The sequence below is a fragment of the Erinaceus europaeus genome, chromosome 16 (assembly GCF_950295315.1).
Source record: "Erinaceus europaeus chromosome 16, mEriEur2.1, whole genome shotgun sequence".
Taxonomy (NCBI): domain Eukaryota; kingdom Metazoa; phylum Chordata; class Mammalia; order Eulipotyphla; family Erinaceidae; genus Erinaceus; species Erinaceus europaeus.
This window is the reverse complement of record NC_080177.1, coordinates 52,477,666-52,490,953: the sequence shown is the minus strand read 5'-3', so window position 1 is coordinate 52,490,953 and position 13,288 is coordinate 52,477,666. Positions and strand designations below refer to the sequence as shown.

Here is a 13,288-nt window from a genome sequence, read left to right as displayed (position 1 = left end):
GAGTCAGTGATGTCACTAAGAATAGCTGCAAACGGCAATTTTCACTGCTCCCTTTTATACTGCTGAGTTGATAGCAAAGTATTTCCTGCCCCTAGAAGTGGCTGGCTGGCTCAAGAGAGAAAGGTTCTTTGGTCATTTGCCAACAGGATCTGACTTGGAGAAACTCTGTTCATGAACTGTTCAGTGGGCACTGCCATGTGAACCATTAATCCACAGTATTCTATCATTTGAAAGCCGAAAGCATTTGGCATATTTCCTTCTATTCTGGAAATTTGTAACACAGAAGACACTAGACTGAGTTTTCTTCTCTGCCAGTTTTCCAGGATTGACTTTGTTAGGGTCATCTGGTACATAATACCTGCCAGTTATCTGAAGAAAACTGAAGCAGCTGTCACTGAGACTTGGTCCTCTCTGACTCCATGAGATATATTGCTGTCATATATTTGTGGCACTTCAGATATTCAAAACACAAATCTCTTCTGATTCCCTAATGTGTATTTTAGAAGCATTTGAGGGTGTTATGGATGATTAAAAATATGCAAGGAAATTTTGTTCATGAAAACAGAAAAATCTCTGTTAAAATGAAAGCCAAAGACCTGAAATTATGGCCCAAATATGATCGCATAGTGGCTAGATCTTTGGAATTAAAAGTGGTGCTCTCTCTTCTTCATGTTAATAAATAAATCTTTTTTTAAAAAAAAAAAGTCTTGAAATTTTCAGAAAAGACAATCATGGTATATTAAAGAGGGGACTCCCTAAGACTTTCCATGAGATTTCTTATGCAGGCCACAGATGCAAATAGTTTTTCATTCGTATCTGGTGGCTATGTTCATTGATGTTGAAGAGAATTCTGAGGTAGGAATCAGCAGGCAATAAGCTTATGATCAATTACGGGCACTAGTTTTTGGAGTGGGTAGTGATACATAGAAAATACATAGTATTTTCAATTGCTGCCCTAGGCCATTCAGTTTGTGCAGATATAAATAAATTCTAAACATGGGAAACGGAATTCATAAACTTGTTCATGAGCCTGAGTAATAAAGCAGGAATCACTTTTCCCATTGGTTCTATAGTATCAAGTGAAGTGTTTATGAACGAAATCTGTTTAGTAACTCATATCAGCAAAATAGGAGTATGATTTTATAACTAAAGGAAAACACTAGATAATTATTGCTCTCTGTGGCCCAGGAGGTGGTGCAAAGCATTGGATTCTCAACCATGAGGTCCCAAGTTCAATCCCTGGCAGCACATGTACCAGAGTGATGTCTGGTTCTTTCTATCTCTCCTATATTTTTAAAAAATAAATAAAATCTTTAAAAAATTATTGCTCTCAGTAAAGTCAGTGCCCACAAGTCAAATGATGTTATGAGTGAGGTACTGGTCTCTGTATTATCTGGCTGTGTAGAAGGGTTTTGAGATTTGAGGATTACTTCTATTTGATGTTTTTTTTTTTTTTTGTAAAAAAAAAAATGTAAGAATATCAAAAGTCCCCATAGTACCTTGCCCTCAACTTGGATCAACAATAAAGAATGCTCCATCCTCTGAAAGGAGGCTAGATAATATACTCTATAATAATATAGATAATATACCTGAGGAAGATGGGTCCTGATATTGGAGCAGCTTGGAATGTTTCTATTGATGACCACAGAATGAGAGCTCAGATCTACAGGGATGCAGAGATCACATAGGTTTCTAAGCTGAATATGGGCCCCAGATCACATCAAATCGATGAGGTTTACAGTCAACAATATTTATATACCTTTCCCATATTTGAGAGCTACTCTCTTACCAGATCCAGCTTTCTGGTCCTTTTTCCAGCCATGACATCATCTCCCCAGACAATAACTTGGATCCACTTGCATATCAGAGTTTAGGCTCCCAGGGAAAAAAAAAAAACTAGCATAGCCACAAGCTCTTTGGAATATAACTAAAATATGCCTATTAGCTATCTACAGAACAGAGACCCCCCCCTCCCAACTCTTCATCTTCACTACTCCAGCCTTTAGGTTCATGATTAGTCAACAACTTGTTTGGCTTTATATGTTAATGCTCTTGTCAACCACCAGGTTCCAGATGCTAGCATGATGCCAACCAGACTTCCCTGGACAGACAACCCCACCAGTGTGTCCTGGAGCTCCAATTCCCAAGAACTCTGCCCCACTAGGGAAAGAGAGAGACAGGCTGGGAGTCTAGATCGACCTGTCAATGCCCAGGTTCAGCAGGGAAGCAATTACAAAAGCTTGACCTTCCACCTGCATCCCACAATGACCTTGGGTCCATACTCCCAGAGGGTTAAAGAATAGGAAAGCTATCAATGGAGGGGATGGGATACAGAGTTCTGGTGGTGGGAATTGTGTGAAGTTTTACCCCTCTTATCTTATGGTTTTGTCAGTGTTTTCTTTTTATAAATAAATACTTAAATAATAATAATAAAAGAATAGGAAAGCTATCAAGGGAGGGGATGGGATATGGAGTTCTGGTGGTGGGAATTGTGTGGAGTTGTACTCCTCTTATCCTATGGGTTTGTCAGTGTTTCCTTTATTATTTATTTATAAAAAGGGTTTGTCAGTGTTTCCTTTATTATTTATTTATAAAAAGGAAACACTGACAAACCCATAGGATAAGAGGAGTACAACTCCACACAATTCCCACCACCAGAACTCCATATCCCATCCCCTCCCTTGATAGCTTTCCTATTCTTTAATCCTTTGGGAGTATGGACCCAGGGTCATTGTGGGATGCAGAAGATGGAAGGTCTGACTACTGTAGTTGCTTCGCCGCTGAGCATGGACATTGACAGGTCGATCCATACTCCCAGTCTGTCTCTCCCATTCCCTGGTCCCTGGGTAATTGAAGCTCCAGGACACATTGGTAGGGTTGTCTGTCTAGGGAAGTCTGGCATCATGGTAGCATGAAACTGGTGGCTGAAAAGAGAGTTTACATATAAAGCCAAACAAATTGTTGACTAATCATGAACCTAAGGGCTGGAATAGTGAAGATGAAGAAATGGGGGGGGGGGGGCTCCACTTTGTAGATAGCTAGAATTTTTGCCTGAGCCTGACAGCTAATATGCATGTGAACTAAACGTATTGTCTAGGGAGATAATGCCCAGAGTTGGAAATAAGACTAGAAAGTTGGATCAGAGAAGAGAGTAGCTCCCAAACATAGGAAAAGTAGATAAATACCATTAACTGTGAACCCCATCGATCTGATCTGGGGCCCATATTCAGGACAGATAAGGTGGTTATTCTATATCTAAGTTAAAATACATTCTCCAAAGCAAATGTTAAAACATTTTCAAGGATTAGAGATTGTCATGAAATCTTTATGAGCATATTTACCATGAAGCCATAAGTAATTTTTCTAAAAAACCTTTTCATTGTAGCCGATCATTAATTCTGGCAACTAAAACTATGACAATCATTGCATGTGGAAAAATAGTAGATGAAAAGCTAAGAAGACTGTGGTTTTTGCTTATTTGAGTAGAAAGATCCATCTTGGGAGGTGGGCAGTAGTGCACTAGGTTAAGCACAAAGTGCAAGGACTGGCGTGAGGATCCCAGTTCGAGCCCCCAGCTCCCCACCTGCAGGGGAGTCGCTTCAAAAGTGGTGAAGTAGGTCTGCAGGTGTCTATGTTTCTCTCTTCCTCTCTGTCTTCCTCCTCCTCTCTCCATTTCTGTCCTATACAACAAAGACAAGAACAATAACTACAACAATAAAAAACAAGGGCAACAAAAGGGAATAATAAACAAATATTTTTTAAAATGTCTAAAAACAAAAAAGAAAGATCCATCTTGGTTTAAACAATGACACTTTTTAGGGACAAGGCAATGGTGTACCAGGTAAAGTGCACATGTTACCATGAGCAAGGGCTCAGATTCAAGCCCACAGTCTCCACCTGCACGGGGAAACATCATGAATGGTGAGGCAGTGCTGCTGGTCTCTCTGTCTCTTCCACTTCCCTCTCAATTTCTCTTTATCCTATCTGATAAAAAAGGGGGGGTGGCCACAGTCAGTAGTGAACTTACTGTGCAGGCACTAAATCACAGTAATAGCCTTGATGACAAAAAGAAATGATAAAAATAAATGAATAAATAAAAGTGACAATTTTAGAGTATTTTGCAGTTAAATGAAAACAACAGTCTAAAATTATAGGCAATCGAAAATTGGAACAGTAAAAGGCATTGCAAAATGGACATAATAGGTTACACATAAATGTAGAACATAGTCTTTCGGGAAATTGTTTTCATCTTATTTGCCTTCCCAATGTCCTTGAAAGTGTTTCCCAATGATGAAGGGGTTGGAAATAGCTGAGCAGAGAAACTTATGAAGGATTTGAGTCTTACTTTCAGTTGATTCCTGGGCACATCCCAAGGAGGTGTGTAGAAAGTAAAATAGACTCATTAACAGAACTGAAGCAAGGTTGACTCACAGACTCAAGAGGATTTTAGCATTAGAAGGAATCACAGGCCTTGCCATGCAGATGGAGAGAGAAAATGGAGTCTGGAGGGGTCAAGTGCCTCACGAGGGTCACATAGTTAGCTAATTAGAAGCAGGAACAAAATCTTGACCTCCTAAACTCCTTTCTGCTAAAGGTTTCATAATTCTAGAAGGAATTTCCAATCCTTTGCTTTGTTTTGGTTTTGGTTGCTGTTTTTTGTTGTCACTGGGTTGTCACTACTTCAGGATGATTTTTTTAGTTAGAAAGAGATAGACATAGAACAAGAAACCATAGGACTAAAGCTCCCTTTATTGTGGTGGGGGCAGACCTTGAACCTGGTTTGTGCCCATGACAAAGCAATCACACTATCCAAGTGAACTACCTTGTCAGCCCTACCATAGTTTACTGTAAGTAAACATATTTACTATCTATAAGTGGTGAAGTCTTTCTAAGTGAATGTCCTGATTCTGCCTTGTCTCTCACACCTAAACTATCTATTTTACAAATGAGCTGGTATTTGAGCAGAAATAATTCTGTTTGCTCAGCTCCCTAAAATCCTTAACATTTGATTTTAAACCATTTTAATATGCTGCCATTTAGCCTAAGGAGATGGCACCAAGAATTAATTCATAAATATTTTTCAGACCTTTTATTTTACTTTTCCCTGACAAATAAATGTACATGTTCATTGATTTTTCCTTATATTGGGGGAGGAGGGAAATATGGATGGCAATGTTCACTGCTTTATCTTCATCTAAAGATGAAATTATATTTAAACTAATAATTAATGAATCTTTAGGTCATCACCAAAAATGGTAAGCATAGAATGTTCTGGAATAAACCAGTAGAGCCTGACCCCTTACACAGGCTTCTACAAAACCCTGGAATCTCTCCATTCCCAAATAACTGAACTCCCAAGCAGCTTCAATTTCTTCATTTGTAAAGTTGAAATAGTACTTATCATGGAAGACTATTATGAGACTTAAATAGGATTAGTGCTTAATACAGCATAAATCATAGTGCTAAGAAACACAGTAGATATTAGAGATCTATACTGCATTATATTATTATTATTAATAATGCTGCCTCTATAGAAGGCCCCATTTAATGAACGATAACACACCGTTCAGAATGTGTATTTTATGTTTATGTTAATGTAGAAATCACTACAAGGCAAACCATTTGGCTTATTATTGTATTTCTGAAACTCATTTTGAAAAAGGCATTTTGTTCTCCCTAAGTTAGGAGACACACAAAACAAGACTTTTCTTTGCTAGTGGGCCTGTGCTGAATTACTCATTTGGGTTGGCAGATGTCCAGTTTAACATACTGCTACTAAGAGGAGGTGCTCACAGTCAACGAGCCTGTGTTCTTCCTGATAGTCACCAGAGCCTTTGCCATAATACAGTGGCAAATGGGTGACACAGGAACTGGTGCATCTAAGTATCAGACACCGTAGTATGATCTGGGGTGGGGGGTGTGGATGTAGGCAAAAAGAATTTGGAAAAGTATTTGTTTGCTGCCGGACACTTTGGTTGGAAAAAGTGACACTATTTAGGGAAGTATTTTCTTTTCTTTGTTTAATATTTATTTATTTATTCCCTTTTGTTGCCCTTGTTGTTTTATTGTTGTAGTTATTGCTGTTGTTAATTGGTGTCGTCATTGTCGGATAAGACAGAGAGAAATGGAGAGAGGAGGGGAACAGAGAGAGGAGGAGAGAAAGAGAGACACCTGCAGACCTGCTTAACCACTTGTGAAGCGACTCCCCTGCAGGTGGGGAGCCAGGGGCTCATACTGGGATTCTCAAGCCAGTCCTTGCGCTTTGCCACATGCGCTTAACCCCTACTGCCCAACTCCCTTAGGGAAGTTTTTAAGAAAATGTTACTTTTGCTACCCATAAACTTAATAAGCCTCACCAAATTCCCTGAAAGCTGAACAACTCTCTTCCCTCCCTCTCCACTCCTTCCTCTTCCTTCCTTCTTCCCTTCCTCCCTTTTTCCCTCCCTCCCTCCCTCCCTCCCTCCTTCCTTTCTTCCTTCCTTCCTTCCTTTCTTCCTTCCTTCCTTCCTTCCTTCCTTCCTTCCTTCCTTCCTTCCTTCATCCCTTTTTACCATGAGGGTTATTTCTGGAACTCAGTGCCTAGACAATACCACCGTTCCCAGTAGCCTATTATCTCCTCCTCCTCTTCCTTCTTCTTCTTCCTTTTTTATAAAGGGTGATACAGAGAGACAGGGGAGAGATACCTGCAGCACTGTTCTACTTTTCTTGAAGCTTCTCCTTGTAGGTGGGGGGGGGGGGACACAAATGCTTGAACACTAGTTCTCAGGCATGATAAAGTGTGCATTCGACTGGGTAAGCCACCCCTCAGCCACTGAACAACTTTTAAACAGCTGAACAAATTCGGACTCCCTTCTCAAAAGGAAAGCCAGTCTTGGATGTTGAAGACAGATTCTGGATGTGAATCCCCTTGGCAGCAGAAACATAGTAACAAAAATGTGGGGCCTGGCAAGTACAGTGCCTTTCATCTGAGAGCTTCAGAGCAATTTGCAAACAATTAAGCAAGCTTTACAGAGCTTCTGCCAGGTGGAGAAGCATTCTTTTGTCTATATACACAGGAGTTAGCTAATTGAGCTGTGGTTCTTGCAGAAGTTGTGGTTCTTGCAGAAGTTTATTTACTTTATAAGAATTAAGTAAACGGGGGGGGGGGGGGATGCTTATTCTAAAAGGAAGGATTTCTCCACCTATGTATTCTGCAAACTGAAAAACAATTTAAAAATAAAACAGGGAGTCAGGCAGTAGCACCACAGGTTAAGTGCACTTGATGCCAAGTGCAAGGACTGGCGTGAGGATCCTGGTTCAAGCCCCCAGCTCCCCACCTGCAGGGGAGTTGCTTCACAAGTGGTGAAGTAGGTCTGCAGCTGTCTTTCTCTCTTCCTCTCTGTCTTCCCCTCTTCTCTCCATTTCTCTCTGTCCTATCCAACAACAAGGATATTAATAACAACAATAATAACTATAACAATAAAGCAACAAGGGCAACAAAAGGGAAAAATAAAATAAACAAATATTAAAATAGAAATAAATAAAACAAAGCTCAAGATAAGGAGCAACCCAATCACAGAAATGAAATTGCAGTACGAATTGTTCAGACTGACTGACCAATACTCAAAGAATGTCTTTTCAATGTTGCTAAATAGCATCTCATGAAATACTGCCCTGCAAAGACATCAAGCTGCCAAGTTCATCTTGTCACAGAAGATTATTATGAGATATAAGTAAGATTAATGTTTAATACTGCATAAACCAAGTATGTCTATAATGTATCTAATAGTATAATAGTAATAAATCAACTTACCCTGATAATATTCCCACCAAACCTCCAGCCTAATTGCAGAGTGAAAATAACTGAAAGGGAAAAAAAAACCTGGAGAAATGGTGCAGTGGCTAAAATGATTAAAGTGTTGGAGTCCCAAGCATGAGGTCCCAAGTTCAATCCTCATCATTCTATGTGCCAGAGTAATACTTTGGCTCTTGCTCTCTCTTCTCTCCTAGGAAGGAAGGAAGGAAGAAAGGAAGGAAAGCAAGGAAGGGAGGGAAGGAGGGAGGGAGAAGGAAGGAAGGAAGGAAGGAAGGAAGGAAGGAAGGAAGGAAGGAGGGAGGGAAGAAAAGGGAAAAAAAGAGAAAGGAAAGAAGGGAGGACTGAGGGAGGGAGAGAGACAGAGGAGGGAAGGGATGATATGTCCTATCCCTATGTTTCCTGTGGCATCAGAGTCCCCTTCTTTTACCAATATGTTGCCTAAATTATGAAAGGAGAACAAAAAGAGAGAGAGAGAGAGAGAAAGAGAGAGAGAGAGAATCTCTTTTTATTCCCAAACAGCAAAGGTTCAACCGAACAGAAGCAACAGTCTTTGAGAATATCTTTGCAGTGCCCATTTTAGCGTGTCAGGCTGTGTGTTCTAAAGATAATCCAGACACTTTCATTACTGAATTTGAAAATTTTTAAATTAATTTGCATCAGACTCAGCCTGGCATCCTAACTTGTTAAAAAAAAAAAAGAAAACAACATGCAGCCTGATATACATTGTCCTCAACTGGCTTGATCTGATCGTTACCTGAAATAGGTCTGCATTTGCAATGAGTTGCCAATCAAATGACACAAAGCCACTGAGATCATTCATTCATTCTCCTGGCTTATACACATCTGTTGACACAGTTAGAGATGGGATAGGGGAGGGTAGATACCCTCAGCTGTTGTGGGGACATTAACTCCCCAAATGCTGAAATTTGAGGATCTCCAAAAGACGGATTGTTAGCCTTCTTCACTGTGGGTGGAGAGTTTGTGTGTCCATCCAAAGATGCCTCTGGGATAGCTTCAGGACAGCTAATGGGCCCAGGAATTGAACTCCAAGTAGACAGTGGTCTGCTTCTGAGTGTCTAGAGGAGAAAGAAAGGAGTCATGACCCGAAAATTCACTTACTGTTAATTTTTTTTTGCAAGATACATACCTGCATCTTCATTCTTTTAACAGAATACAGTTTTGCTCAGCAATAATGAGAAGAAGCTTTGTTACAGCACAAGTGAACTGGTCCCATATAGCTTTGTGACACCATTGTAGCCAGTGATCACAAAGCAAAAATATACTATGAGGTTACACAGATCATACATTTTTTTCCCTAAGGACAGGAAGTCTCTTTTGTGCCATTGCCTTTTTAACTTAATTTTCTTTTTCTTTTAGGAGCTGCAGTAGCTATCATGTGACCATGAGGAAAAGGATGGGAAACCAACAGAGCTACTGAACCTGGATCAGCACTGCCAAACTTCTCTGATTTCAACTGTCACTCCTTCTGTGTGTTGTTTCTTACACCCCAAAACATTCCTAACTGAAATTAGAAACTGTAATTCTTAGAGCTATGTTCCTAGTAGTTTCCTAGTCTCTCACTGTATTGTGAGAGAGAAATGCTTACAATAACTAACAAAGTTACTGATTAGTCAAGAGATTTTCAAAAACACTGATCCTAAGCAATCATGGTACTAATATAGAAGTTTATTACTCTTGAAATAGAACGACGTTGAGTTTGACATTACCATGCACAAGGATCCAAGTAAAGACCCCATCCCCACCTGCAAAGGAGGGAAGTTTCATGAGCATTGAAGCAGTGCTGCCAGTGTCTCTTCTCCTCTTCTTCATCTCCCTTCCCCCTCTCTCTGGTTCTTTCTGATAAAAATAAATTTTTATGCTGATTCTGCATCAAATCCATCTGGTAGTAGAACCCTGTGAAAATCTGATAGGTGTCTATGACAGTATTAAAATCTTGAACAGACATGGATAGTAAGATCAGAAGGTAAACTGAATCAAACAGAACAAAGTCACCCCCACCTACACACACACTTCTTTGGAGAACTATCCAGAAAAGAAACTCTTATCCAGATGTATAATTGTTTTGGGATAACCCTCTCCACCTTTCTCTCCATTCCATACCCTCCACAAAATAGCACCATGTTCACTGAATTACACAGTGGATTGTATTAGTCAAATGTCCTCAGTTCTTTGTCAGCACATCTAAAATTTTATGACAACCAGGTGCCTACTCACAGGACACTTAATAATCACCTAATTCAACCAGCTATAACTAACTATGAAAGTAAATGTAGGGGAGTCAGGTGGTAGTGCATCAGATTATGTGCACATGGCAAAAGTGCAAGGATCAGAGTAAGGATCCCAGTTCAAGTCCCTGCCTCCCGACCTGCAGGGGAGTCACTTCACAAGCAGTGAAGCAGGTCTGCAGGTGTCTATCTTTCTCTCTCCCCCTCTCTGTCTTTCCCTCCCCTCTCCATTTCTCTCTGTCCTATCTAACAATGATGACATCAACACTAATTACAACAACAATTAAAAAAACAAGGGCAACAAAAGGGAAAATAAATATTAAAAAAATAAATTGAAAGAAAGAAAGAAAGAAAGAAAGAAAGAAAGAAAGAAAGAAAGAAAGAAAGAAAAAAGGTAGGCCCTATTCAATAAGATCAGCAGAACTTGTCCCAAAGGCTCCCTGGTTTCCATCCAGATTCCACTCTCACAAGTTCTGGGTCAACAGCTTAACTGGCCACTTGGTGGGTCAATTGTCTCATCAGTAACAATGGCAATGATATGTTCCTTCTACATATAAATTGTAATGATTAAAGTACTTGCTGTATGTCTAGTGCTTATAGAAGATCCTGGTCCGGGAGTCAGGCTGTTGCACAGCGGGCTAAGCACAGGTGGCGCAAAGTGCAAGGACCAGTGTAAGGATCCCGGTTCGAGCCCTGGCTCCCCACCTGCAGGGGAATCGCTTCACAGGTGGTGAAGCAGGTCTGTAGGTGTCTATCTTTCTCTCCCCCTCTCTGTCTTCCCCTCATTTCTCCATTTCTCTCTGTCCTATCCAACAATGATGACAACAATAATAATAACTACAACAATAAAACAACAAGGGTGACAAAAGGGAATAAATAAATAGATATAAAATTTAAAAAAAAAAGAAGATCCTGGTTCCTAGTAAACACTCAAGAATGTTTTGTATTGGCATGGGAGATAGATGGTGACTTAGCCAGTAGAGCACCACATGTTATAATATGAACTCTTGGTCCCTGGAGGAGATCCCTTGAAGAAGCATCACAAGTGGTAGAGCAGTATGGCAAGAGTCGCCTCTATTTCTCTTTCTCTCTCCCTCTCTATCTCTCACCATCTATAAAAAAGAAATAAGGGAGTCGGGCTGTAGCACAGCGGGTTAAGCGCAGGTGGCGCAAAGCACAAGGACCGGCATAAGGATCCCGGTTCGAACCCCGGCTCCCCACCTGCAGGGGAGTCGCTTCACAGGCGGTGAAGCAGGTCTGCAGGTGTCTATCTTTCTCTCCTCCTCTCTGTCTTCCCCTCCTCTCTCCATTTCTCTCTGTCCTATCTAACAACGACAACAACAATAATAACTACAACAATAAAACAACAAGGGCAATAAATAAATAAATAAAATAAATATTTAAAAAAAAAGAAATAAAAAGGAAAAAATAGCTTCTGAGGATGGTGGAGTCATGTAGGCACCCAGCCCCAGCGATAAGTCTGGTGTCAAAAAGAAAAAACAATGCTAGCTATCATTATTGCTTCTATCCTACTGAGGAATGCAGACGTATAGTAATTGTACAAATAGATAGTAATCACTCTACCTCAAGTGTCTTTCTGATTTGAATACCATTGTTAGGATTAGAAAATGTATGCAACGGGAGTCCGGAGGTAGCACAGTGGGTTAAGCGCACGTGGCGCCAAAACGCAAGGACCGGTGTAAGGATCCCGGTTCAAGCCCCTAGCTCCCCACCTGCAGGGGAGTCGCTTCACAGGCAGTGAAGCAGGTCTGCAGGTGTCTATCTTTCTCCCTCTCTGTCTTCCCATTCTCTCTCCATTTCTTTCTGTCCTATCCAACAACAACAATACTAACTATAGCAATAAAACAACAAGGGCAACAAAAGGTAAAATAAATGAATATTAAAAAAAAAGAAAAAGAAAATGTATTAACATCACTAATGTTCGTCAGTAGTCGATAGTCTGCTCTTTGATGTCATGTATGGACAGAATACTACAACTTCCAGTCGGCCCTGATTTTTCAAGATCACAGAACCAGTTCTGGCCAATGAAATGTTATCAGCTGAGTTCCACCATGTCAGCAAGACAGTGTCAGGATCCCCTTTTGTATTTCTTCCCTATTGCACCACATAGCCAGAGTTCCAGACACTGAATCTCTGCTGGCAGGGGCTCTCAGGGACAAAGTAAAGTGTGCATGTTCTCCCAAAAGTCTGCATGGCTTTACTCCTGGCACTTGGATTTTCTCTAGATACTCATGCTTCTTCCCACAACCCAGAAAGACATGTAGTGATGTCCATTGGCATGTCTGATTGTTCCCAGTCTAAGTGAGTGTGGGTAGAGTCTGCCCTGTTTTGTTTTTGTTTTAATCATTTTATTAGGGAAATAGTTATTTACAAGACGGCTATTGACACATGGGTACCATCTCTTACCTCCTTGTGACTGCTGTTTGCATACTTATTCCCACCACCTACCCAGGTCCCTCTTCACTTTTATAAACTGGATACCCTCCCCCCTCCCCCTCCATCTAAGTACACCTATGTTCATAGCAGCACAGTTTGTAGCAACCTAAGCGTGGAAGCAAACCAGATGCCCAACAACAGGTGAATAGTTAAGAAGGTTGTGATTATATATATATATATATATATACACATATATATACATTGTATATATACATTGTATATATACATTGTATATATGTGTGTGTATATATATAATGTGTATATATATATATACAATATATATATGTACAATATACATATATATATACAATGGAATATTGTTCAGCTCTAAGAAATGATGAAATATTCTCCTTTTCTACGTACTGGATGGAACTTGATGTAATCATGTTAAGTAAGATAAGCCAGAAGGAAAAGGATTATATGGGATAATTTCACTTACAAGATGGCTAGAGGGGAGATGGATATGGAAGGCTGATCCATACCTTGTACCCAGAAACTGACGGGGCACACCTTAGAACCTTCAGGTTGGAGGGGGTTGAGCGGTAGCACAGCGGGTTAAGCACAGGTGGCGCAAAGCACAAGGACTGGTGTACGGATGCCGGTTCGAGGCCCCTGCTCCCAACCTGTAGGGGAGTTGCTTCACAGGCGGTGAAGCAGGTCTGCAGGTGTCTGTCTTTCTCTCCCCCTGTCTGTCTTCCCCTCTCTGTCTTCCTCTCCTCTCTCCATTTCTCTCTGTCCTATCCAACAATGAACGACAACAACAATAATAACCACAACAAGACTACAACAA

General features: G+C 40.5%; 1 protein-coding gene across 1 annotated transcript in view; it reads left to right on the top strand.

Annotated features, from left to right (window-relative positions):
- Window positions 1-11,170, top strand: part of CDIN1 (CDAN1 interacting nuclease 1) — a 301,784-nt gene extending 290,614 nt beyond the window's left edge. Inside the window, exon 11 of the mRNA XM_060175165.1 lies at window positions 9,173-11,170. Coding sequence (XP_060031148.1) covers window positions 9,173-9,233 — 61 coding nt within the window. The 3' untranslated portion in view covers window positions 9,234-11,170. The remainder of the gene's footprint in view (window positions 1-9,172) is intronic.
- Window positions 11,171-13,288: the final 2,118 nt, after the last annotated feature.